Source organism: Enhydra lutris, unplaced genomic scaffold (assembly GCF_002288905.1).
Source record: "Enhydra lutris kenyoni isolate GAN:26980312 unplaced genomic scaffold, ASM228890v2 scaffoldscaffold38, whole genome shotgun sequence".
Lineage (NCBI taxonomy): Eukaryota > Metazoa > Chordata > Mammalia > Carnivora > Mustelidae > Enhydra > Enhydra lutris.
Window position 1 is genome coordinate 3,917,158 of NW_019154122.1, and position 23,582 is coordinate 3,940,739.

The window sequence follows — 23,582 nt, forward strand, 5'->3', positions numbered from 1 at the left end:
GCAGGGAGCCTGCTTCCCTCTCTCTCCCTCTCTGCTTACCTCTCTGCCTATTTGTGATCTGTCAAATAAATAAATAAAATAAAAAATAAATAAAATAAAATGGTTTTAAAAAGAAAGAAAAGCTTAACCTAGTCAATAAAAGGCACAGTTCAGGGACGCCTGGGTGGCTCAGTTGGTTGGATGACTGCCTTCGGCTCAGGTCATGATCCCGGGGTCCCGGGATCGAGTCCCACATCGGGCTCCCAGCTCCATGGGGAGTCTGCTTCTCCCTCTGACCTTCTCCTCACTCATGCTCTCTCTCAGTCTCTCTCTCAAATAAATAAAATCTTTAAAAAAAAAAAAAAGGCACAGTTCACCCTTCTGTATGTTTGCTATCCCCCAAGCATTTCCACACTTTGTCTCAAGGTGGGATTCTGTCATCTCCCACGCAAGTCCAATTAAAATCTCACTTCGCGGGGCGCCTGGGTGGCTCAGTGGGTTAAAGCCTCTGCCTTCGGCTTAAGGTCATGGTCTCAGGGTCCTGGAATCGAGCTCCATACATCAGGCTCTCTGCTGAGCAGGGAGCCTACTTCCCGTCTCTCTCTGCCTACTTGTGATCTCTATCAAATAAATAAATAAAATCTTAAAAAAAAAAAATCTCACTTCCCTAACTTGGCTATTTCCTCTCTCCTCTGCTTTTAGAGAGAGAGAGACAGTGTGTGTGTGTGTGTGTGTGTGTGTGTGAGTGCGTGCGTGTTTAAATAGGAAATGTGTTTTTGGAGCACCTGGGTGGCTCAGTCAAATGTCTGACTTTGGCTCAGGTCAGGATCTCAGGGTCCTGGGATTGAGCCCCACATCAGGCTCTGTGCTCAGCAAGGGGAAGGTCTGCTTGTTCTGCTCCCTCTCCCACGGTCTTTACCCCTGCACATGCTTTCTCTCAAATAAACAAAATCTTAAAAAAAAAAAAAAAGGAAGACTAGTTTTACTAATGATCCTACCCATAGAGCTCAACATCTTCCTCTCTCTTCAAAAACTATACATTTCTTCTTCACTGGGTTTTGTATTTGTGTCCTAGCATCTAGACCAGTCCGGAAGGCACAGGAAGTATTAACACACCGGCAGAATAAACACGAGTTCCAGCTTGGAGCTAACCAGTCCCTCTTCCAAAGATTAGTTTCTGAACTGGCAGCAAGTTGATTACAGCAGATGTACAAATCCAACAGCCAGGCCACAGAGGCAGAAAGGTTCCTCAAGACTGGGTCACACTGAGGAAAAGCAGCTGCTGTTTACTCTCTGCCTAACACAACCACAGCTACGGACTGCTTTCTCAGCCGTCAACCAAAGCACACGTCTCCACACACAGAAAGCAGGGTGACCTGCTTCAGGAGGAGCAGCAGAGAATGGTCAGATAGCTTTAGTTCTCTTGTGGGGGTGACAAGCTGTGGAACACAGGCCATGGAAACAGGGAAAGCAAATCAAACAGATCCAAGAGTTACTCGCTTGGGAGGACCCTGTTTTATCCCCTTCTCAGATGGAATTTAAATTCTGACTGCACACAAAGGGCTACCTGCTCCTGTCTTATCTCTAGCTCACATCTACTCCTGATAATTATCTCAACTTTCTCAAATGCTGAGTCAAAGCTAAACTGGCAAATCACCACAGGACATTGTGATTAAGCACTAAACTTTTAATAGTTCAAGGACATCTCAGATGAGTTACTGGTGGGGTTACAGAAGCTTCCATTCATGCCGCCACAGCAAGAATCAAGAATTCTGAAAGTTGAAGCAATTACCTCTTTGGATACATAACAATATATTAAAGCATGTCAGAAAGTGCAAAAAAGGAGGCATTCAGCAGAGCAAGAACAAGCAACAGGCTGATTGTCCTAACAAGAGGGTCCTAACAGAAGCTCTTTCTGGAGCTCAGTCCCAGGAATTAGAGCTGCCTCCGCGGGAGAGAGGTCCAAACATGGGTTCTGATGGGTTCTTATCACAACTAGTCAAAGGCAAGCCGAAAGAAAAAAAAACAAAAACAAAAAAACCCCCGAGGTTCACATTTCTCCATGACTGTTGTTGGCTCCTGCAACAAAGAGAACGTTTGGTTACTTCTCATGTGTAGGCTGAGCAAGAACCCTGTGGCAGGATTTAGCCAGTGATTCTGACCCCAGGCTGACATCTCTGGGCCCGAGCTCTGAGCTCCTCGGGCAGGACAGCCTGGAACTGCTCCTGAACCAGCATCTCCACAATCTGCTCCTTTGTGTGAATATCGGGTCTCAGCCACTGTCCGGCAAGCTCTTGCAGATGTCTGAGGACATCCCTGGGCCCAGCTCCATCTTCATAGCGAAATTTCCGGAACCTCTGCCTGGAGGCTGCTGCGTTGGGAGGATTCCTTCGTGGCATGGTCTCAAGGTCTTCGAGAGAGTCTTCATCAAGGCTCTCTTGTGGAAGCCCAGAAGGCTCTCGAGGAGCCTGGACCTGGGGAGCCGGTATTAGAACAACTTCTGGCTCCTCAGCCATCATCTCATTTGATGGTGACCTCATTTTATCATTCTGGGCTTCTCTATTTCTTTGTGCCTCTAGATACCCTTCAGTCTCCATTCTGGAACTCTGGAAAAGGAGGTCGAAGACTCCTAAACACAGAGAAAAGACAGGCTCAGCAAAAAACAGACCAGAGACTGTTAAAACCACCTTGATCTTGTGGATCTGTTCCAGACCCAAGTTCCATCAGCTTTCCAATCTTAACAGGATTTCTTAATAAAGCTACTAGAAATTCTATTTTTGTTTCCTCTGGATCAATTGACACAATTGAGAAAAATGTGGCAGTTGTTTACCAAAATGAAGAATGTAGATTCTCAAAGCAGAGAGGATGAAGAATGCCGGCCTCACTAACCAGAGAATCTTGTAAGGAATATTTCATTCATTTTCCCTGCATTACAAAGTATTTTACATTATGTTAAAATAAAAAACTATGCATTCACATGATTTATAGGAGAATCTTTTTTTTTTTTAAAGATTTTATTTATTTATTTGACAGACAGAGATTGCAAGTAGTCAGTGAGGCAGGCAGGGAGAGAGGAGGAAGCAGGCTCCCCGCTGAGCAGAGAGCCTGATGCGGGGCTCAATCCCAGGACCCTGAGACCATGACCTGAGCCGAAGGCAGAGGCTTTAACCCACTGAGCCACCCAGGCACCCCAGGAGGGAGAATCTTTAAAATCACAGGTGTTTGCTTCCACCAATGTCTTTTATGGAGTTGTGCATGTCCAAAAGCAAGTTATGAGGAACTACTGAAAACATAAGAGATAAAGGTCTCTTCACTGACATCTACTCTGCTGTCTTTTCTGACCCCCCCACCCAATCTCTTTTATGATGAAAGAATAACAAGTGTTAAAAAGTACTTTAGGGGGCACCTGGGTGGCTCAGCCAGTTAAGCATCTGCCTTGGGCTCAGATCATGATCTCAGGGTCTTGGGAATCAAGCCCCAGGTCAGGCTCCCTGTTTGGTGGGGCGCCTGCTTCTCCCTCTCACCAACCCCCCCCCATGCTCCTGCTCACTTGGCTCACTCATTCTCTCAAATAAATGAAATCTTTAAAAATAAATAAAATAAAAAGTACTTTAGAGACACCTGGGTGGCTCAGTGGGTTAAAGCCTCTGCCTTCAGCTCAGGTCATGATCTCAGGGTCCTGGGATCAAGCCACATGTCGGGCTCTCTGCTCAGCAGGGAGCCTGCGTCCCTTCCTCTCTCTCTCTCTGTGGGTCTCTCTGCCTACTTGTGATCTCTGTCTGTCAAATAAATAAATAAAATCTTAAAAAAAAAAAAAGTACTTTAGGAGCTACCATCAGGGTTAAACCTAAATCCCCTCTTCACAAAAAAGGAAAGGAAGGAATAGAAAAGCCTCTGTGCTAAGATCAAGATCCTAAGTTCCTCTAATCAGCTCATCAGGGCTGCCCCGGTGGCTCAGTTGGTTGAAGCCTGACTCTGGGATTTCAGCAGGAGGTCATGATCTCCATGTTCAGCAGGGATTCTGCTGGAGCTTCTCCCTCTCTTTCTCTCTCAGCCCCTCCCTGTGCTCCAAGGTATGGGCTCTTGTGTGCACGCATGCATGCTCTTTCTCTCCCTCTCCCAAACAAATAAAATCTCTAAGTTCCTCTAATCAGTATATGGAAAACTGAACTAGTCAGAATTCTAGTAGCATACATGTCCAACTCCGGATGATTGTCAGCACTAAGATTAGCAAAACAGCTGGAGTGGGGCAGGGGAGGAGAGGCACCCTAAATACGTGTAAAATGCTAGGAAAAAAAGGCTTTGTTTCATTTGGGTTAGGGCCCCAATCCAAGAGAAAGGTTACATATAGGAAAACCACAATCTATGTTATTAAAAAAGAGGGAGACAGAGAGAGACTTCAAGTGACAGTACAGAAATGACTAAATTAATTTCCACATCCGGGTATGTCTAATCAAAGAGTACGACTCCTATGATGTGGTCAGTTATCAAAGGTCATCTCTTTTTTTTTCATTAACAAACGCCCTCCCCCAAGATCTAATTCCTCCCCAGTCCACGAAGCAGGAGTGTTGACATTTAAAATTTCTTCGGACTCAGAGACTGTCTCAAATCTGTTTTCTGGGTAACAACTGACAGAGGCCAACAATCACCAACACTGACCAGGGGCCTTGCATTAACTAGTTCTCAGATCCTAGTCACCTCTTCTTCAAATGTTTCATAACCCATTTTCTAGAAAACCTGAATTGATTCCAGACCCTGCCGTTTAGATATTCCTAGAACACACTTATTCTTTTCATACTACTGGGTTTTTGCTCTATCAACAGCATGTTCTCTTCCCCAAAAGTAAGCTGTCACTAACCTAGCATGATGAAGCCCAAAGCAAAACATCCCCATAACTCAGGGGTGCCTTGGAAAAAAAAGGAAATATTTAGTCAAGGAAAGGTTGGATGAAATGTGAGACAGCAAAATCCTGGGAACAACCTAAGTGACCATCAACAGGGAAATAATTCGGCCATTTAACGGAATAAGGGCAATCTTATGAAGCATGAACTCGGCCTGTGAGTGCTGATACAAACAGGCGTCCATAACACATCACCACCTGACCGTATGATCCCACCTGGGGAAATTAAAATACATACACAAGCACAGAAGACCAGATCTATCACAAACACTACCTTCAACTGTATTTACTTTTGAGGGGCAGGGACAGAAGAAACATTTTCCATTCCCTATCTTTCTATATTGCTTTCTTTTTAACTGCAACTATGTATTACTTTCCTAATTCAAAAGGAAGCAAACATTCTGCACCTGCCCAAAACCCTTCTGAGGGAAAAACCCGTAACACGCTTAGGAAAACACCCTTTTATTAATACTTCTAGCTCCCAGCCCCAGAGGTCTTTACAACCCCGACTTCTAAGAATAGTCTCAGTTGTCAGGAGGCCAGTTCTCAAGGCTGGATTTGAAAAATGGACAAACTCCACGATTTACTTAAAAAGCTTATAAATCCTATCAGTTTTTGAAGATCAATGACCAGACACAATGCTCACCCTCATCCGTTAATAATGCCGACTTACTGAGCACTTACTTCCTAGCTGACACTGTGCTAGGCAATTTACATTCTGCTACGTGATCCTCCCAGCCACTCTAGTTAAACTCCCGATACGACTCTCTACTGCCCCAGCTGTCTCTATTAACAGCAGCAGCCGATGCTATTTGAGTTTTACCCGCCAGACACTCCGCGGACGCTTTCCCCTCATCCAATCCTCCCCATAACCCAGAAGGGGCAGTTACTGTCACTTCCATTCACACGTAACCAAACTAAGGCCTGATGAGAGAGGATTTGCCCAAGGTCACAAGACCAAGGAGGTGGGACCACCCCGCTGAGTAGAAATTTCCCCGCGTCTAGGCGGGGAGCTGAGCCGGGCTCCTCCCACCACATGGGCGCGGCTCGGAGGGTCTAGGTCCGACCGGAAAAAGACTTCTAGGGGTTCAGACCAGGACCTCCTCCTCCCGAGCTGAAGCGAGCTCCAATGCCACTCTAGCCCGAGCGGCCTGCAGAGTCCCCGAGCAGAGCTTCTCGGCTCCGAGGCCGACCGCCACCACCGCCGCGGCCCCCCACTCCCAACAGACCGTGCGCCCGGAAAAGAGAGGCGGTCGGGAGGGATGGAGGGAAGGAGGGAGGGGACGTTCACCTGCGCAGGTGCCACCTCGGAGGGTGGGGGCAACGGGGGCGGGGGCTCCTCGAGAGCCGACTCGAAGCCCGAAACCGACTCGGAAAAAAGGAAACCACCTACCCAGCGCAAAGCTTTGTAGCCAGCCGCCGGAACCGGAAGTGGCGCCCCGCCCGGAAGTTGGAAGTGAAGGGGAGGGAAACAGGGTAGAGGGGCGCGGCCTCTCTAGGCCTCGGCGGTACTCTGCGGCTCCGTGGTTTTAACCCGTGATGGGCTTTGGGCCTTCCTCAGTCTCAGTTCTTCCTACCGTGCGGAGCTTTGGGTAACGCCTAGGTGGCTTCTCCGCTTAGGCGAAGTTCTCTGATTTTTTTAAGCCGCAGTTTGCAGCCGCGAGGTGGAAAGAGGTCGAAGCGGGAAATTGGGACACGCCAGTGTGGCCGCCCGCAGCTGACTCAGCGCCCCACCCTGAGGTTTACACCCTTGAGCCTTTGCACCACCCAGAGGGAAGAAACCAGAATAGATGGCTGGGTGGCTGCTGTTTGGAAGCAGTGGTCCTGTGTGGCGCCCCCCTGGAGTCACTTCATGGGAGGGAGTGGGCACAGACAGAAGTCTGTACGCAGACAGAAGTGGGCATGTGTCTGCGTGGGTTTGCCGGTCTGTCTGTCCTGTGTATGGAAGGCTCGGCCTTAACCCTGCGTGGCTCTTCCTCAAGACTTACTTACCAATTGCTGATGGTTAAGAACTGAAGATTTGAAGTCACACTTCGCTGGTTCGCGTCTGGGTTTAGCCTGGATTTGAGTCGGAAGTACTCATGTTAAGATAGCACAGCTTGTGAGAGGAAGTGCAAAGATGCTAACGGAGACAGCCCTCCCATGTCCTTGCTCTTAACCTTGAAGGGGAAGGGACTGGGCTGTTAGGTAGGCCACCTGAGCTCCTGTCCCTATCTCTCCACCCATTTGCCCTACCCAAATGGGACAGGCTAAGGAATTAGAGGGGCACTTCCAAAACCCCTGCTGGGTTATCACGACCCTTACCCCCAAAGCCTCCCTACCCTCCAGGTAACCTCCCACACCCCCAACTCCACCCCATCTCACCCCCAGCCAATGTCCCTGGGGAAGAGGATGTGCCTTTTGTCTACACTGCCACTTTGGGTCAGTAAACCTCTAGATTGCCAGATACTCCAGCTGATGGTTAGATAACCAGAGCTCCTTCCTGTGCCCTTAGTCCTACCTCCACTAGTGACTGTGGCCATTACCCCACTCACTCCTACAGAGCAGTTTCCACCTTTCACCTCCTCTCAGCCTTGGTTTCTCCATCTGTAAAGTGAGAGGGTTGGACTACATTAAGGACCTCTAGGTGCCCTCCCCTCACCCCCATTCCAATTCTTAGATTCCTTAGGACTACTTCAGAAGACTGCTGGAGTGGGGTGGGAGTGCGAGACAGGGGAGCGCTTTAGGTCCCAGAGCAGCTCCAATTTTAAAGGTTTATGAATGTATATGAAAAGTATATATGTTGTGGCTCTAATGTAAGGTTATCAGAGCGTTCAGGATAAAAATGGAAGCTTTGTGCTTTGCCACCACATGCCTCATCTTTCCCCACCGTTATTCACTCACTCTGCTCCAGGCACTCTGGCCTTCTAGTTATTTTGCAAACCCAAGAAGCTCATCTTCACCTCTTTGGTGATCTCTGCTCGTGGTACCCTTTCCTGACACCTGCTCATCCAGGTTCCAGTTCAAATGGAGCCTCTCTCGAGCAGCCTTTGCTGTCCCCCCAACCCTTCTAAAGGCATCCACACAGTCCCTTCCTAGCCTGTTGCTCTGGATTGTTATTATCTGTTTATTTTCTATCTCACCCACTCGAAGAATTGGCCACAGGGCCAAAACCTGTGACTATCCCATCATCATGTCTCTGATGCCTAAAACTGAGCACAGGCCGGATAAATGTTTATTGAGGGCACCTGGACGGATCAGTTGGTTAAGTAATGGCCTTCAGCTCAGGTGCCTGGGATTGAGTCCCACATCGGGCTCCCCCTGCTCTGTGGGGGCCTGCTTCTCCCTCTGCCTGCTGCTCCCCCTGCTTGTGCTCTCTGTCTCTCCCTGACAAATAAATAAATAAAATCTTTAAACAAACAAACAAAACCCCACATGAGTAGTATATTTCCGAGTGCTGCAGGACATTATAAAAAAAAGTGTTGAGGGGTGCCTGGGTGGCTCAGTGGGTTAAAGCCTCTGCCTTCAGCTCAGGTCATGATCCCAGGGTCCTGGAGTCGAGTCCGAGTCCCAGGTGGGGCTCTCTGCTCAGCAGGGAGCCTGCTTCCCCTCTCCCTCTGCTTGCCTCTCTGCCGACTTGTGATCTCTCCCTGTCAAATAAATAAATAAAATCTTTAAAAAAAAATAAAGTGTTGACATTGTGCTTTTTAGAAATGGAGATTTTCTTCATGATTTAGAAAACTAAAATAAGTTGTTGGCATTGATGCTCTAATCATTACTTAAAAAAATCAAATTATTGGGGTGCCTCGGTGGCTCAGTGGGTTAAACATCTGCCTTCGGCTCGGGTCATGGTCCTGGTGTCCTGGGATCGAGCCCTCTCTTCACAGTGAGGAGTCTGCTTCTCCCTGTCCTCTGCCCCTTCCCATGCTTGTGCTCTCTTTGTCTCTCTCTCTCCCAAATAAATCTTTTTATAAAAAATTAAATTATTGACTATATGGTTTTTAAAGGATTTGAATCATCAAGACTTGGAGATTAAAAAGAGAACACTGAATTATTTTTTTAAGATTTTATTTATTTATTTGACAGACAGAGATCACAAGTAGACAGAGAGGCAGACAAAGAGAGAGGAGGAAACAGGCTCCCCGCTGAGCAGAGAGCCCAACTCGGGGCTCGATTCCAGGACCCTGGGATCATGACCTGAGCCAAAGGCAGAGGCTTTAACCCACTGAGCCACCCAGGCGCCCCAAGAACACTGAATTATTGATCAAGTTGTTGACACTTTAAGGCAAGATTTCCTAACTCCCTGTTGCCCATCCATGAGGAGGGTGTCAGCAGTTAGCCTCCCTCTGAGGCTGGGTGGGAGGCCCTCAGGAGCTCCACAGGGTAGAATTTTATAGGTCTGACTGCCCTTTATTCTAAAATAAACTGTCCAAGGGGAAACTGTCCAAGGGTCCTTCCCTGACCCATTGGGAAGAAGTAGTGGCCTGAAAACACCTGTTACATGTCACCTGGCAAAATCCCTCTGACTCAACACGTATGATGACCTCGTGCTGGTTCCAGAAATTCTCGAATCCTCCCCCACACCCTTGTCTCTGCTCTGCTTGACTCAGATCCTCCCTTGACCTCACTCAGGCCTTGCCAGACCAGTTCTCGGGCTTTTGTAAGAGCTAGAGTGGGGGCTACGGGCTGGAGGAGCGTTTCTGCGGGGGAGCGTTCAGGAGTGGTGATGCAGAAAAGTGGGGAGGCAGTTGTAACACGTGGGGACTGTGGTTGGGAAAAGAAGAAAGAAACTTTTATGAAGTATTGTTGATATAATTACTTTGGAGAGCAACTTGGCAATCGGTGAAGTTGAAAATGAGCACAGCCTCCCACCGTTTCTTGGAATCTACCCTAGAGAAATTCTCACACATTTGTACCTGGAGATATGTCCAAGGACATTCGCTGAGGCACTATTTGTAATCATAAAAAAAAATTGGCCCTGCTGTGAATGACCATCTGTAGGGGGAGAAGGATAAGTAAATAGTGTTGCGTGATAGCAGAGTGCTCAAAACTAGCGGCAATGAGCTAGAGATCTATAAAGTAGCATGGAGAGACCTCAAGACACAATGCTGGATGAAAGAACCAGATCACAGAATTATACATACAGCATGAAGATATGCATGTACTTTTAAAAAAAAAAAAAGATTTTATTTATTTATTTGAGAGAGAGAGAGCGCACGAGCAGGGGGAGAAGCGGAGGAAGAGGGAGAAAAAGACTCTCTGCTGAGCAGGGACCCTGCTTTGGGGCTTGATCCCAGGACCCTGAGTTCACGACCTGAGTTGAAGGCAGAAGCTTAACCCACTGAGTCCCACCATGCATGTACTTTTGAAAACCAAAACAATGCAATACATTGCTTACAGATATTAAATATGTGATTTTAAAACTATATAATAGAGTGGGAATGCAAGCTGGTACAGCCACTCTGGAAAACAGCATGGAGGTTCTTCAAAAAGTTGAAAATAGAGCTACCCTATGACCCAGCAATCACACTACTGGGTATTTACCCTAAAGACACAAATGTAGTGATCCGAAGGGTCACGTGCACCCGAATGTTTATAGCAGCAATGTCCACAATAGCCAAACTATGGAAAGAACCTAGATGTCCATCCACAGATGAATGGATAAAGATGTGGTATATACATACAGTGGAATATATGCAGCCATCAAAAGAAATCTTGCCATTTGCAGTGATGTGGATGGAACTAGAAGGTATTATGCTGAGCGAAATAAGTCAATCAGAGAAGACAATTATCATATGATCTCTCTGATATGAGGAATTTGAGAGGCAGGGCTGGGGCGTTGTTGGTGGTAGGGAAGGAAAATATGAAACAAGATGGGATCAGGAGGGAGACCAACATAAGAGACTCTTAATCTTACAAAACAGACTGAGGGTTGCTGGGGGGCGTGGACAGGTAGGGATAGGGTGGTTGGGTTATGGACATTGGGGAGGGTATGGGCTATGGGGAGTGCTGGGAAAGGTGTAAGCCTGACCATTCACATATCTGTATCCCTGGGGCAAATAATACATTATATGTTAATAAAGATAATTTTAAAAAACAATAAAATACTTAAGAACAAACTTTAAAAAAACAACTATATAACAGCATGGAGTGTCAAGATAAAAGCACAATTCATTTCATTAGTAAGGATAAGTTAGGTCGATGTCACTGTAACAAACACCCCAAATCTTAGTGGCCTGTAGCAACAGAGTTTATTCGTTGCTTGTGCTACGTGTTGATCAGGGGGCATTAGAGGCTCTGCTCTGTGTCTCGTCACTCTGCGACCAGGCTGACCTGCAGCTACCCCTTGCCATGGCAGAGCGAAAGAGAGCTCTGCAAACGGTCCCACCTCTCAAATCTTCACCTTCACCAGAGAGAGCCATGGGGCCAAACCCGCCTTCACGAGGTGGAGGGCAGGCAAGAAGGATCCTGCTCCATGCTCCACAGGAAAACCAGTGCTGTTGGGTAAACAACCCCACAGCTACAATGATGTCTTCTGGGTACAAAGTGGCCTCTACCCTAGTAATGTAGTTCCTCTTTTAGAAAACATGAAGCAAAAACATGGGCTTTGTTAATGCTGGAGGGAGGCTACATGGGTGTTTCCTATGTTATTCTCCATGCTGTATCTTTTAAACTTTTTAAAACTAGAAGTATACTTTTTTGGAGGGGGGGCAACGGGGCAAGAGTAATATTAAAAATTATAAACGTGGAGCGCCTGGGTGGCTCGGTCAGTTGGGGGTCTGCTTTCGGCTCAGGTCATGGTCCCGAGTTCGTGGGATCGAGTCCTGCATTGGGCTCCCTGCTCAGCGGAGAACCTACTTCTCCCTCTCCCTCTGCCTGCTGCTTCCCTTGTTTGTGGTCTCTCTCTCTTTCTCTCTCTATCAAATAAATAAGTAAAATCTTTTAAAAATTATAAACATATATCCTTGAACCCATGCTGGGCTCATGTTTGCTTTCACGGTACCCAGGAGGAACAGGAGTAAAGGAATTCGGTTGTTTCTATGTTTCTCTTGGCTGAAGGGCAACAATCTCTTAAACCTCAGCAACATCGCAGTGGGCTCCGACCATGTTTGAGGCATTGTGTGGGCTTCTGAGTGTGTGTCTGCTCCCAGGGGCAGCCAGGGCTCCCAACGTTATTTTCCTCACATCCGTACTCCCAGCCCTAAACTTACCACAAAGTGGGTGCCTCGTGAATGTTTCGTGAAAGGCCCTGATACGATCATTTCCAACTGAATAATGAGATGTTTCAGGGCAGGAACCATGTCTCCCTCCCTCTCTGAGCCCGTGTCTGAAACAGGGAATGAATGCTTGTTGAATGAATGAATGAATGAATGACTACAGTCCCCCTTCCCTAACTCATCAATGGAAGCAGAAAACACATGGCCCTTGCACTCCACCACAAGCCTCCCAAGGGTCTGACAAGGTCAGTTTGTCTGCAGACTCTACGCTTTTATGCCTGCCTTGAAAAGCCAAAGGTGGTATGTGGCTATATAGAATGACCAACTTCTTGGGACTCTCCTACTTTCACCACCGCAAGTTTTGTGTCCTGGGCACTCCCCCAGTCCCAGGCAAACGGGGACAGTTGGTGACTTGATAGCAACTCCTCTCCGCTCTCAGAGCCCCATGTTTTTCTCATTCTCATGAGAGGGTTGAATCTGGTCTCGCCTCTTACATATCAGATCTCAGATTTCATGAATAGCCTGGAAGGGAACAGGCGAGTCAAAGAAAGAAAAGACACATGTTGGGGGTTTCTGAAAGATCTTTATTTTTTACAAAGAAGGTGGATCAGCACTGCCACCGAGGCCCTGGTTCTAGTGGCTTGACATGACCTAGAAAAAGTGGAGAAAGCAGGAATCATCTGGTTAGGAGCAGATTCTGAAGTCATATGGAACTGAGTTTGGTTTCCAGCCATGTGACTCATCAGCTGTGGAACGCTGGAAGAGTGACTCGACCTCTCTGAGCCTTAGTTTCCTCGTCTGTATAATGGGATGTAATCATAGTACTCATCTCACAGGGGCCGTTGATGAAACTATTAAGGGGGTTTACGTAGTTTTAAATGGTGACTATTACTGTTGTGGTGAACTATGTTAACCGTCCCTGACCATTTCTTCCCAGATAAGGTTAACACTTTCACTGGGGCCTGAGCATCCCAGTCACTCTCTCCCCACATTTCATGATTATTGCTCATTTAATCATCTCCTCCCCACAAGGCCGCCCTTTGACACATCACTCTATCTTTCAGGACAGGGAAAGACCTGGACCAAAGAAGACATTTCATAAACACTTGTTAAAATAAGGAAAATAAGGCAGTTCAGCCGTAGTTCAAAGCTCCATCCAGAAGCCACTGAAGTGGTTGGGGCCACGCCATAGCAGAAAACATCCCCAAAGCCCACTGAAATGTGTCCGAGGGCCCCTCTGCTCCTGACCTTCTGGGATCCTTTCAGCCCACCCCCCCAGGACCTGCTGTTCTCACCCAGCCCAGCATGGGGGCCTCCCGCCTGCCCTAGCCGCTCACCTCTTCGATCCAGTCTCTGAAGGCTGAGACTCGTGTGAACACTGTGGGCTTCTTGATGGTGTTGCAGCCGAAGGCAGACACAAAGCTGGTCACCCCGTGGACCTGCCAGGAGCCATCTGCTGCGGGGCAGTTGAGGGGTCCCCCAGAGTCACCCTAGAATGGTCAGAGAGCAGTGGGGAGCTGAGCCATGTCCGAGATGGAAGGAATTGGTTCTGGCGGTGGGGGTTTGGGGAACTCCCTGGGTGACTTGACCTCTCTAAGCCCCAGTTGGCTTGTTTAGGATGGGGACTAAGACCTGTCCTACAAGATCTTGAGAGATAATAAATATACGATCCTAGCCCAGCCCCTAGCAGAGAGGAAGCCATGGATTCATGGTAGTTCCCATTATTACTAGTCAGTTATCCTATTATTAATCCTCCTGACTTCTATTGCAGCAATATTACTGTTTTATCATAACTTCAGGACCATGGAGTTGAAGGTGACTTGGGAGATCCTGGTGTCAATGTCCCTTGCTGGGCTTCAGGGGAAGCCCGAGGACCTGGTTGAGTTGCCCCAGGCCAAGTTAGTGTGAGCTGGGACTAGAAGCCAGAGGCCAGGCCGGTGTGTCTGGACCACAGTGACTCCCTCAGAGTCCTGCCTGGTCCAGAGGCTGAGTGGGACATGCAGCTAGGATGGCTTGTCTGCCTCCCAGGCAGATGGCAGAGGATCCCCAGGGCTCTGCCCTCCGAGCTGACTCACGTTGCACCCAGAGAGGGTGTCCCCACCGGCGCACACCATGCTCTTCTTCACGGAGCTGCCCCACCAGTCCATCTTGGAGCAGTGCTCATAGTCCACCACGGGCAGCAAGGCCTGCTGCAGCTTGTCTGGGAGCGGCCCACCAGCTGTGGGAGACACAGTGCTCAGTGGGGTGGCATGGGAGTGCTGGGCGGGGCGGGGTCCTGGGGAAAGCAACTCTTGAGGAAAGCAACTCTTCTAGGCTGATGGGGTCTCTCCTCCTACCAGTGGGTCCTGCCTGCTTTGTCCACCAACACCTGGCACTTAGGAGACACTACAAAATGCCCAATCGAACACACTGGTGTTTGGGCGGATGGAGCGAGAAGGTGCTCCTGGAGGAGGAATGGGAAGCAAGTGCAAAAACCCATCCTGGTTATTCAACTCTCCATCCCCAGCCCCAGGCCCTGTCTTCCTGCCCACGGTCCCTGAGGCCGGCAGGAGGGGTCAGCACGCACTGTAGAGGCGGCCCCAGCCGCTGATGTAGCAGGGCACCCCGTTGGGCAGGATGTCCCCGGAGGGTGGGAGGCAGGCGAGCTGGACGGCATCTCCCAGCTGAGCGCTCCGTGAGAGCTTGATGAGGGCGATGTCATTGCTGGCGAGGAGGAAGGAGTCAGAAAGAGTCAGGGGAGCCTAGTCCTCCAGCCAGACCTAGCCCCACCTTCCAGCCTTTGCTACAGAGAGTTCACCTCCGGGGTGTCCTCACTGCTCCCTTCCCTCCGAATCACGTGTGTTTTTAGGGCTGAGCAACCTCCCCCTCCCTTGCACCCATGCTGACCCTTGGCCTTCCTAGCTGTCCTCAGCTCCTACACTGAGGTTTGCACACTTCAACTGTGTCAGGATCGTGGAGGTCACAGGTTTGCTGTGCTCCACCCCAGGGTTCCTGATGCAGTGTGTCTGGGTGGGGCCTGAGAAAGGCCCCCTTTCCTCTCCATCTATCCCAGGAGTCCCGTGAGGAGGGGTTAAGGTCATGATCATCATGGACTGTCTCTCCTGCCATGCACTTGCAAGGGTTCTGCACCCTTCTCTGACCCTCATCAGAAAAGTGCGGAGCCACCCAGACACGTGATTTTGCACCTGATTGAGGGGCTTAGTGTTCTCACCCAGTGATCACTTCCTTGACCTTCAAACTACCCAGGAAGCCCAGAAGCTCACCCTTGACATATGGTATAATTGAGACTCCAGAAGGGCAGTGCTTTGCCCAAGCCCCTCAGTGACTTGTTCTGGAGCCTCTCAGTCCGTTGCTCCTCCCTTTGCCCACTGGGCCAGGAACCCAGGATGCACTGGGAAAATGTTGGTTGAATGGAGGAACCCTTGGATTTGGGAAAGTGGATGCCAGAGGTGTTCTGGGTTCAAGTCAACTAGCCAAGTGGACTTGGGAGAGTTTCTGGCCCTCCGGAGGCCCTGCTGTCCTTCCATAAGGAGAGAGGTTTGATGTAGATGGTCCTTAGAATCTCTCCTGGCTCTGACCCTCAGTGTGTGAGATCAGGGCCCAGGTTGCTGGACCCAACCCCACTGTCCCTGGGAGTCTCCTCAGAATCATCTTTGGGTCACGGCAAGGCAGGGGGACCAGTAACTTCTGGGTCCTAGGCCGAAGCATTCACTCACCCACAGGCTACGCAGTTGGGGTTCCAGAGTGGGTGCACGAAGAGGTCCCCGGCATTGATGGGGATCACCTGTTCGGGGCCCTCATCCTCAGCCCGGTTATACTCGCCCAACACCACCCGGTAGGTCAAGGAGCTCCTGCCAGTAGAAGTCAGGTCAGTCTTGGCCCACAGCCCCCCACTACCCCAGCCCTTCTGGTTCTAACGTGTAGACAGGGACAAGCAAAAGAACTTACGAGATGCAGTGGCCTGCAGTCATGACCCAGTCAGGGGCGATAAGGCTGCCGCCACAGGTGTGGTGGAAGGTTCCATCCTTCTTGTACTGCAGGGAGACCTGGTGGCAAGGGAGGGAGGAGCCTAAGTGGTCTGGACCCCCAATGAGGGCTGATATTCACAGCTGTATCGGTTGTGCACTATACAACTCTAAAGGGCATCGTTCATGCAGAATGGCATCCTCTAGAAATGTGCAGTGTTCCACCTCACTACTATATCATCTATGGCTGCTTTCACACTACCATGGCAAAGTTAACTCATTGCAATAGAAACCATAAGGTTAACAAAAGCTAAAATATTTACTCTCAGGTCTTTTACAGAACAAGTTAGCTGACCCCTGCTGTAGACCAGTGCCATCCAACAGAACTTTCTTTTTTTCCCAAGATTTTGTTCATTTATTTTTGAGAGAGAGAGAGAGAGAGAGAGCGCAAGCATAAGCAGGCGGGGAGGGGCAGAGGGAGAAGACTCCCCACTGAGCAAGGAGCCAGATGTGGGACTCGATCCCAGGACCCTGGGATCATGACCTGAACCCAACGCAGACTCTTCACCAACTAAACCATCCAGGCACCCACCACGAGAACTTTCTGTGATGATGGAAATGTTCTGTATCTTGGCTGTTCAATATGGTAGCCAGTAGCCATATGTGGCTACTGAGAATTTGAAATGTGCCCAGCACTGAGCAACTGAATTTTTAACATTATTTTATTTTAATTTTTTAAAAGATTTTATTTATTCACTTGACAGAGAGAGACACAGCGAGAGAGGGAACAAAAGCAGGGGGAGTGGGAGAGGGAGAAGCAGGCTCCCCGTGGAGCAGGAAGCCCGATGCGGGGCTCCATCCCAGGAACCTGGAATCACGACCTGAGCCAAAGGCAGATGCTCAACAACCGAGCCACCCAGGCGCCCCATAATATTATTTTATTTCAATTAATTTAAAGTTCAACAAACACACGTAGCTAGTGGCTACTGTGTCAGCGCAGGGGGTCTAGCCAGCCCCTTGTGTCCCACCAACCTCTATAAAGCCCTCCTTTCCTTTAGTGCTCTTAGACCTTGTAGCCTTGTTGTATAATTTGAGGAGTCTAGAAATGTCTACCCCAAAACCTCCCTCCCTAAACACAGTGTCTGAAATTCCACTGTTTGTGCACCAAATAAACATTGCCTTCTCCCCAGATGCCACTTCTGACTTGCCAGCAGCCCGGGGAGGGTTATGGATTGGGTGGACAAGACTTCCATGTGAAGTCAACTGTCCAAGAGTCTCCTGGCCTTGAAGCTATAGAGGATACTGGAAGTGAAGCAGTGGAGCCAAGACTGAATGCCTTGCAGTCAGAAGAGGGTGCAGAGCCCATGGGGAGAAACAATGCCGCCCATATTGCTCTTACCTGCCAAGGCCAGCTGTAGGGGACCGCATCCTCACCATTGACAACGCGGGCAGAGGGCTGGTAGGAAGGTCGGCCACAGCCCGAGGCTGGAAGGGAGAGCAGAGACATCAATCAACCAGAGAGTCCCACAAAACTAAGAGGCCTGGGTCCCAGTTCTAGAGGTGCCACACACTGGCTGTGTGACCCAGCGTGAGCTCTTTCCCCTCTGTGGACCGCTGCAGCCATGTACGCACAGTGAACATTTGGACTAGAGCAGGGGTTTCTAGAGTCCCATGAGGCTAGAATAGATATGTGACCTCCTTCCATGGCAGGATTGAAGGGCCTAGTGCACTTAGAACAGTGCCTGGTGCCCAGAGAGCTCTTGCGACAGGATAGCTAATCGTCATGAAAAGTGGTGGCTTTGGAATAAGATTGCCTGGATTCAAAATACAGCTCTGCCCCTACTTCTAGCCTGGACTACTTCTCTAAGGGTCAGTTTCTCCAACTGTAAAATGGGGATAATAATAGTACTGATCTCATGGACCTGTTACAAGAGATAATATAAGAAAAAATCTTTAGCGTTCCCTGGCATATAGTAAGCACTCTTACATAACAAGGAATAATGTAAGAAAATGATTGTAAGAATTATAGGATTACAAGAAGTAATATAAGAAAATATCTTTAGCATTCCCTGACATGTAGTAAGTACTCAATAAACATTATCTATTACTGTTACTGTCAGTCAAGAGAGGTTGCTTGGAGGAGGTGGCCCTGAGCTGGAATATACTATGGTGGAGAGACTAGGAAAAGGCTAGACCACATGATTTGGAGTGGGGCGGAGTGGGGAGAGAAGCATTAGAGGGTTAAGCAGAGGAACAGAAATTCCAACCCAGTCTAACCACAAAGCCCAAACTCTTCACACTAGACTTTCTTTACTGCCCCCAATGAGGAGTCCCACCACAGTGTTTTGGGTGGCCCAGTCTTTCTCCTGAGCTGTTCCATCCACTGCTCCCCCTCCATTGTCCTGCCCCAGCACCAAGCCGAGCCCCCACAATCATGCCCAGGTGCAAACTGAGATCCCCTCCTGTGGACCCAGGTGTTGGGTTCATGGCACTCAGGGTAGGTGACAGATTTCAAGGTTCCTGGCCCTGTGCAGCACAGGCTGGGGTCTTACCAAAGGCCACAAATAGGAGGGAACTCAGCAGCCGGAGCATCATGAGTTTTGAGACGATAGAAAAGACACACATAACCTGGGGCTCTAATATAGAGCAGAAAGCAGACGGAGGGGGGCCGTTTGGGCCCCATTCCCAGAACAGGTGGTGGAACGCCAGCTCTCTCATGGTCCAAGGCCATGGCCCCCACCTGCTGCACATGGGAGAGTGAGAGTCAACAGCAAGACCCAAGGTTCCCTCCAACCTGTGGCTACACAGGTGGCACTGAATGGCCAGCTGATAACAGGGGAGGGGGAAGGAAAGTTCTCATGAGAGCAAGCCAGCCTCTTCCAGGAGAGAACATGGGCTCTGGAACTGGTTGGACCTGGCTTCCGATCCTAACTCTGCCACCTCCAGGCTCCTCATCCTTGGGGACATGGCTTAACCTCTCCAGACCTCAGTTTTCTCATCTCTAAGTCAGGAGTTATATTAGTATCTACCTCAAAAAAAATTTTTTTTTTGTTGAGTGCTTTCTCCGTATCAGAATGTTCTAGGGGAAGGAGCTATGAACAGGACATGGTCCCAGTTCCCCTAGAGCTTGAGTTTCTTTTCTTTTCTTTTTTTTTAATGATTTCTTTATTTATCTGACAGAGAGAGACACAGCGAGAAAGAGAACACAAACAGGGGGAGTGGCAGAGGGAGAAGCAGGCTTTCCACTGAGCAGGGATCCTGATGCAGGGCTCGATTCCAGGACCCTGGGATCATGACCTGAGCCGAAGGCAGACAGATGCCCAATGACTGAGCCACCCAGGCACCCGAGCTTGGGTTTTATAGGGAGACAATGACAAATCCATAAAAAGAAATAAAGACTACTTCGTGTGTGTGTGTGTGTGTGTGTGTGTGTGTGTGTGTGTGTAGTTTAAAAAATAATAGTTAAATAAATACCTTTATTTTCACCACCCAACTTCAGAAATAGAACATTATAATTCCTTTGTGTATCTCAAACCTATGACATTCCCTTGTTTTCATTAGATTTTCACATACATATGTATTCTTAATATATTGGTTTTCTTTTTTTTTTTTTAGATTATTTATTTACTTATTTGACAGACAGATCACAAGTAGGCAGAGAGGCAGGCAGAGAGAGAGAAGGGGAAGCAGGCTCCCTCCTAAGCAGAAAGCCCGATGCGAGGTTCGATCCCAGGACCCTGAGATCATGACCTGAGCTGAAGGCAGAGTCTTAACCCACTGAGCCACCCAGGCACCCCTATTGGTTTTCTTTTTTGGCCTTCTATGTGAGTAGAATCACATAGTGATTATTCATTTGTGATGTCACTTTTATTTTGTTTTCGCTATTGATTTCTGAAATCCATCCATGTTGATGTATGCAAATGATTTATTTTTACTATTTAGTGGTCCATACTTCAAATATTCCAAAATCTATCCAATCTATTGCTAATGGATATTTGAGTGTTACTCATTCTTTGCTTTTATGGAAGTGGTTCACATGTATCTACTCTAAGCCTTGGGTAAAAATCAATGAAACATAGGGTACGCAATCATCCAACTGTACCATGTAATGAGTCGATAGTCTCATTAAGAGGGAATGATGGCTCCTATTATTCCGCATCTAAGCCAACTTTCTTATTGCCATTCTTAATTGTTTGACCAACTGTGAGGTGTGAAATGGTGTTTCATTGTGATTTTAATTTGCATCTAATTTATCACAAATGAGATTGAGCATCTTTTTTTTTTAAAGATTTTATTTATTTATTTGACAGAGAGAGCGAACACAAGTGGGGGTGGGGCATGGCAGGGAAAGGGAGAGGGAGAAGCAGGCTCCCCACTGAGCAGGGAGCCTGATGCAGGGCTCAGTTGCAGGACCCCGGGATCATGACCTGAGCCAAAGGCAGATGCTTAACTGACTGTGCCACCCAGGCACCTGAGTTTGAGCATCTTTTAAAAATGTTCATTGGGATTCAGAATTGTTATTCTGTTTCTGTAAAAAATACCATTGGCATTTTGATAGGGATTGCGTTCAATCTGTACATTGCTTCGAGTAGTCTGGATATCTTAACAGTATTATTTCTTCCACTCTATGATCACAGAACATATTTCCATCTATTTGTGTCTTCTTCAATCTCTTTCATTAATACCTTGTAGTTTTCAATATACAGGTCTTTCACCTCTTTGGTTAAATTTATTCTTAGGTATTTCATTCTTTTTGATGAAATTTTAAATGGGGTTGTTTTCTTAACTTTACTTGCTGATAGTTTTTTCATAAATGTAAAGAAATGCAATTTCTTTACAGATTTTTGTGTACAAATTTTGCATCCGGCGACTTCATGGAGTTTGTTTCTTGATAGAGTCTTTAAGGTTTTCTATATATAATATGTTACCTAAAAATAGTGACAGTTTTACTTCTTCCTTTTCAATTTGGATGCCTTTTATTTCTTGCCTGATTTCTCTAGCAAAGACTTCCCATACAATGTTGAGTAAAATGATTAAGAGTGGACATCCTTGTACTGTTCCTGATCTTAGAGGAAAAGCTTTCAGCTTTTACATTGAGGATGATAACCACTGAGTTAGCTGTGTATTGTTAAATTCAACCTGCTAGTATTTTGCTGAGGATTTTTGCATCGATGTTCATCCAGGACACTGACCTGCAATTTATTTTCTTTCTTTCTCTCTCTCTCTTTCTTTCTTTCTTTCTTTCTTTCTTTCTTTCTTTCTTTTTTGAGGCCTCTCTGTCTGGTTTTGGTATCAGGTTATGCTAACCTCATAAAATGTGTTTGGAAGAGTTTCTCTCTCTTCTGTTTTTTGGAAGAGCTTGAGAAGGATTGGTATTGATTCTCTGAATGTTTAGCAGAATTCGCCAACAACATCATTTGGTCCTGGACTTTGTTTTTTTGGGGAGGGTTTTGATGACTCATTCAATCTCCTTGGTAGGAATTGATTTGTTCAGGTTTTCTATTTTATTGTGATTTGGTCTTGGTAGGTTGTAAGTATGTTTTATGACCTTATCCATTTCTTCTAGGTTGTCCATTGGTTGGCATATAATTGTTTATGGTAGTCTCTTAGGGTCCTGTGTTTCTGTGGTATTGGCTATAACATCTCCTCTTTTATTTCTGATTTTATTTTTTTGAGTCCTTTCTCTTTTTCTCTTGGTGAGTCTAGCTAAAAGTTTGTCAACTTTGTTTACCTTTTCAAAGAACTGATTCAGTTTCATTGATCTCTTCTATTGTCTCTATCTCTTTAAATTTCTATTTCTGCTCTCATCTTTGTTATTTCCTTCTTTCAAGTAACTTTGGACTAGATTTGTTCTGATTTTTTGTAGTCCTTTGAGGTGTAAACCTAGGTTGTTCGAGACTTTTCTTGTTTCTTGAAGTAGGCATTTATCACTATGAACGTCCCTCTTCAAACTGCTTTGGCTACATCTCACAAATTTCTGTATGTTTCATTTCTATTTTCCTCTGTCTCAAAGTATTTTTTTATTTCTCTTTTGTTTTCTTCTTTGAATGAATCCATTGATTGTTCAGTAGCATGTTGTTTAACCTTCACATATTTGTGAATTTAACAGTTTTATTCTTGTAATTCATTTCTAGTTTCATACCAGTGTGGTCGGGAAAGATGTTTAATACAATCTCAATCCCTTTAAATTTATTAAAACTTTCTTGTGATTTAACATATGATCTATATTCCATGTGTACTTGAGGAGAATGCATATTCTGTTGTTTTTGGTTGAAACGTTCTGTAAATATTTGTTAAGACCACCTGGTCTAACATGTCATTTAAGGTCAATGATTCCTTATTGACTTTCTGTCTGGATGCATGATTTATCCATTAAACTAAGTGGGGTACTAAAGTCCATTATTATTATTGTATTGCCGTCTATTTCTCCCTTTATGTCTGTTAATATTAATGCACCTATATTGGATGCATTCATGTTTACAGATGTTATATTCTCTTGTTGGGTTGACCCCTTTATCATTATGTAATGCCTTTCCTTGTCTGTTCTTACACTTTGTTTTTTTTTGTTTCTACACTCTGTTTTAAAGTCTATTTTGTCTGATGTAAACATAGCTACTCCAGCTTTCTTTCAGTTTCCATTGGCGTGGAATATCTTTTTCCATCCCTTTACTTTTAGTCCATGTGTGTCCTTACATCTAACATAGGTCTCTTATAGGCAGCATATAGCATATATCCATTCATCCATTCTGTCTTTTGACTGGAGAATTTAGTCTATTTACATTTAAAGTAATTATTGCTAGGTATGACTTTATTGCCATTTGTTGATTGTTTTGTAGCTGCTTTCATAGTTCCTCTTGTTCCTTTCTTCCTTTGTTGTTGGATTACTTTTTTTAGTGATATCTTATATTCCTTTCTTTTTATCTTTTGTATATTTACTGTAGGTCTTTATTTTGTGGTTATCATGAGGCTTATATGTAATAGTTTGTATCTGTAACAGTCTATTTTGATAACAACTTAAGTTTGATTCTATTCTAAACTCAATGTTTCTACTGGCAGTAGCCGGAGCATCATGAGTTTTGAGACTATAGGAAAGACACATATAACCTGGGGCTCTAATATAGAGCAGAAAGCAGACGGAGGGGGGCCGTTTGGGCCCCATTCCCAGAACAGGTGGTGGAATGCCAGCTCTCTCATGGTCCAAGGCCATGGCCCCCACCTGCTGCACATGGGAGAGTGAGAGTCAACAGCAAGACCCAAGGTTCCCTCCAACCTGTGGCTACACAGGTGGCACTGAATGGCCAGCTGATAACAGGGGAGGGGGAAGGAAAGTTCTCATGAGAGCAAGCCAGCCTCTTCCAGGAGAGAACATGGGCTCTGGAACTGGTTGGACCTGGCTTCCGATCCTAACTCTGCCACCTCCAGGCTCCTCATCCTTGGGGACATGGCTTAACCTCTCCAGACCTCAGTTTTCTCCTCTCTAAGTCAGGACCTATATTAGTATCCACCTCCAAAAAAAAAACGTGTTGAGTGCTTTCTCCATAT

The 23,582-nt window shown here is 46.8% G+C and overlaps 2 protein-coding genes across 2 annotated transcripts; both read right to left on the minus strand.

Moving 5' to 3' along the window:
• Positions 1–1,651: 1,651 nt before the first annotated feature.
• LOC111154703 (SCAN domain-containing protein 1-like) lies at positions 1,652–6,318 on the minus strand. Its single transcript, XM_022514554.1, has 2 exons — positions 6,273–6,318; positions 1,652–2,608 (listed from the first exon to the last, which is right to left on the minus strand). The coding sequence occupies exon 2, from the start codon at positions 2,574–2,576 to the stop codon at positions 2,124–2,126; it is 453 nt and encodes a 150-aa protein (XP_022370262.1). The 5' UTR covers positions 2,577–2,608; positions 6,273–6,318; the 3' UTR covers positions 1,652–2,123.
• A 6,316-nt stretch (positions 6,319–12,634) lies between these two features.
• Positions 12,635–18,665, minus strand: LOC111154568 (chymotrypsin like elastase family member 3B). The gene is made up of 8 exons (XM_022514216.1): positions 18,593–18,665; positions 17,440–17,525; positions 16,024–16,121; positions 15,792–15,926; positions 14,642–14,778; positions 14,151–14,293; positions 13,413–13,565; positions 12,635–12,726 (listed from the first exon to the last, which is right to left on the minus strand). Exons 1-8 carry the CDS (start codon positions 18,663–18,665, stop codon positions 12,709–12,711), a joined length of 843 nt encoding a protein of 280 aa, XP_022369924.1. The 3' UTR covers positions 12,635–12,708.
• Positions 18,666–23,582: the final 4,917 nt, after the last annotated feature.

Bases quoted from the DNA above. Each gene is read 5' to 3' on its own strand.
- LOC111154568 (XM_022514216.1), bottom strand. From the start codon at position 18,665: ATGTGTGTCTTTTCTATCGTCTCAAAACTCATGATGCTCCGGCTGCTG. The intron at 17,526-18,592 runs GTAAGACCCCAG...TCTCCCTTCCAG, and splicing joins CCTCCTATTTGTGGCCTTTG to CCTCGGGCTGTGGCCGACCT. The intron at 15,927-16,023 runs GTAAGTTCTTTT...TTCTACTGGCAG, and splicing joins ACTGCAGGCCACTGCATCTC to GAGCTCCTTGACCTACCGGG.
- LOC111154703 (XM_022514554.1), bottom strand. From the start codon at position 2,576: ATGGAGACTGAAGGGTATCTAGAGGCACAAAGAAATAGAGAAGCCCAG.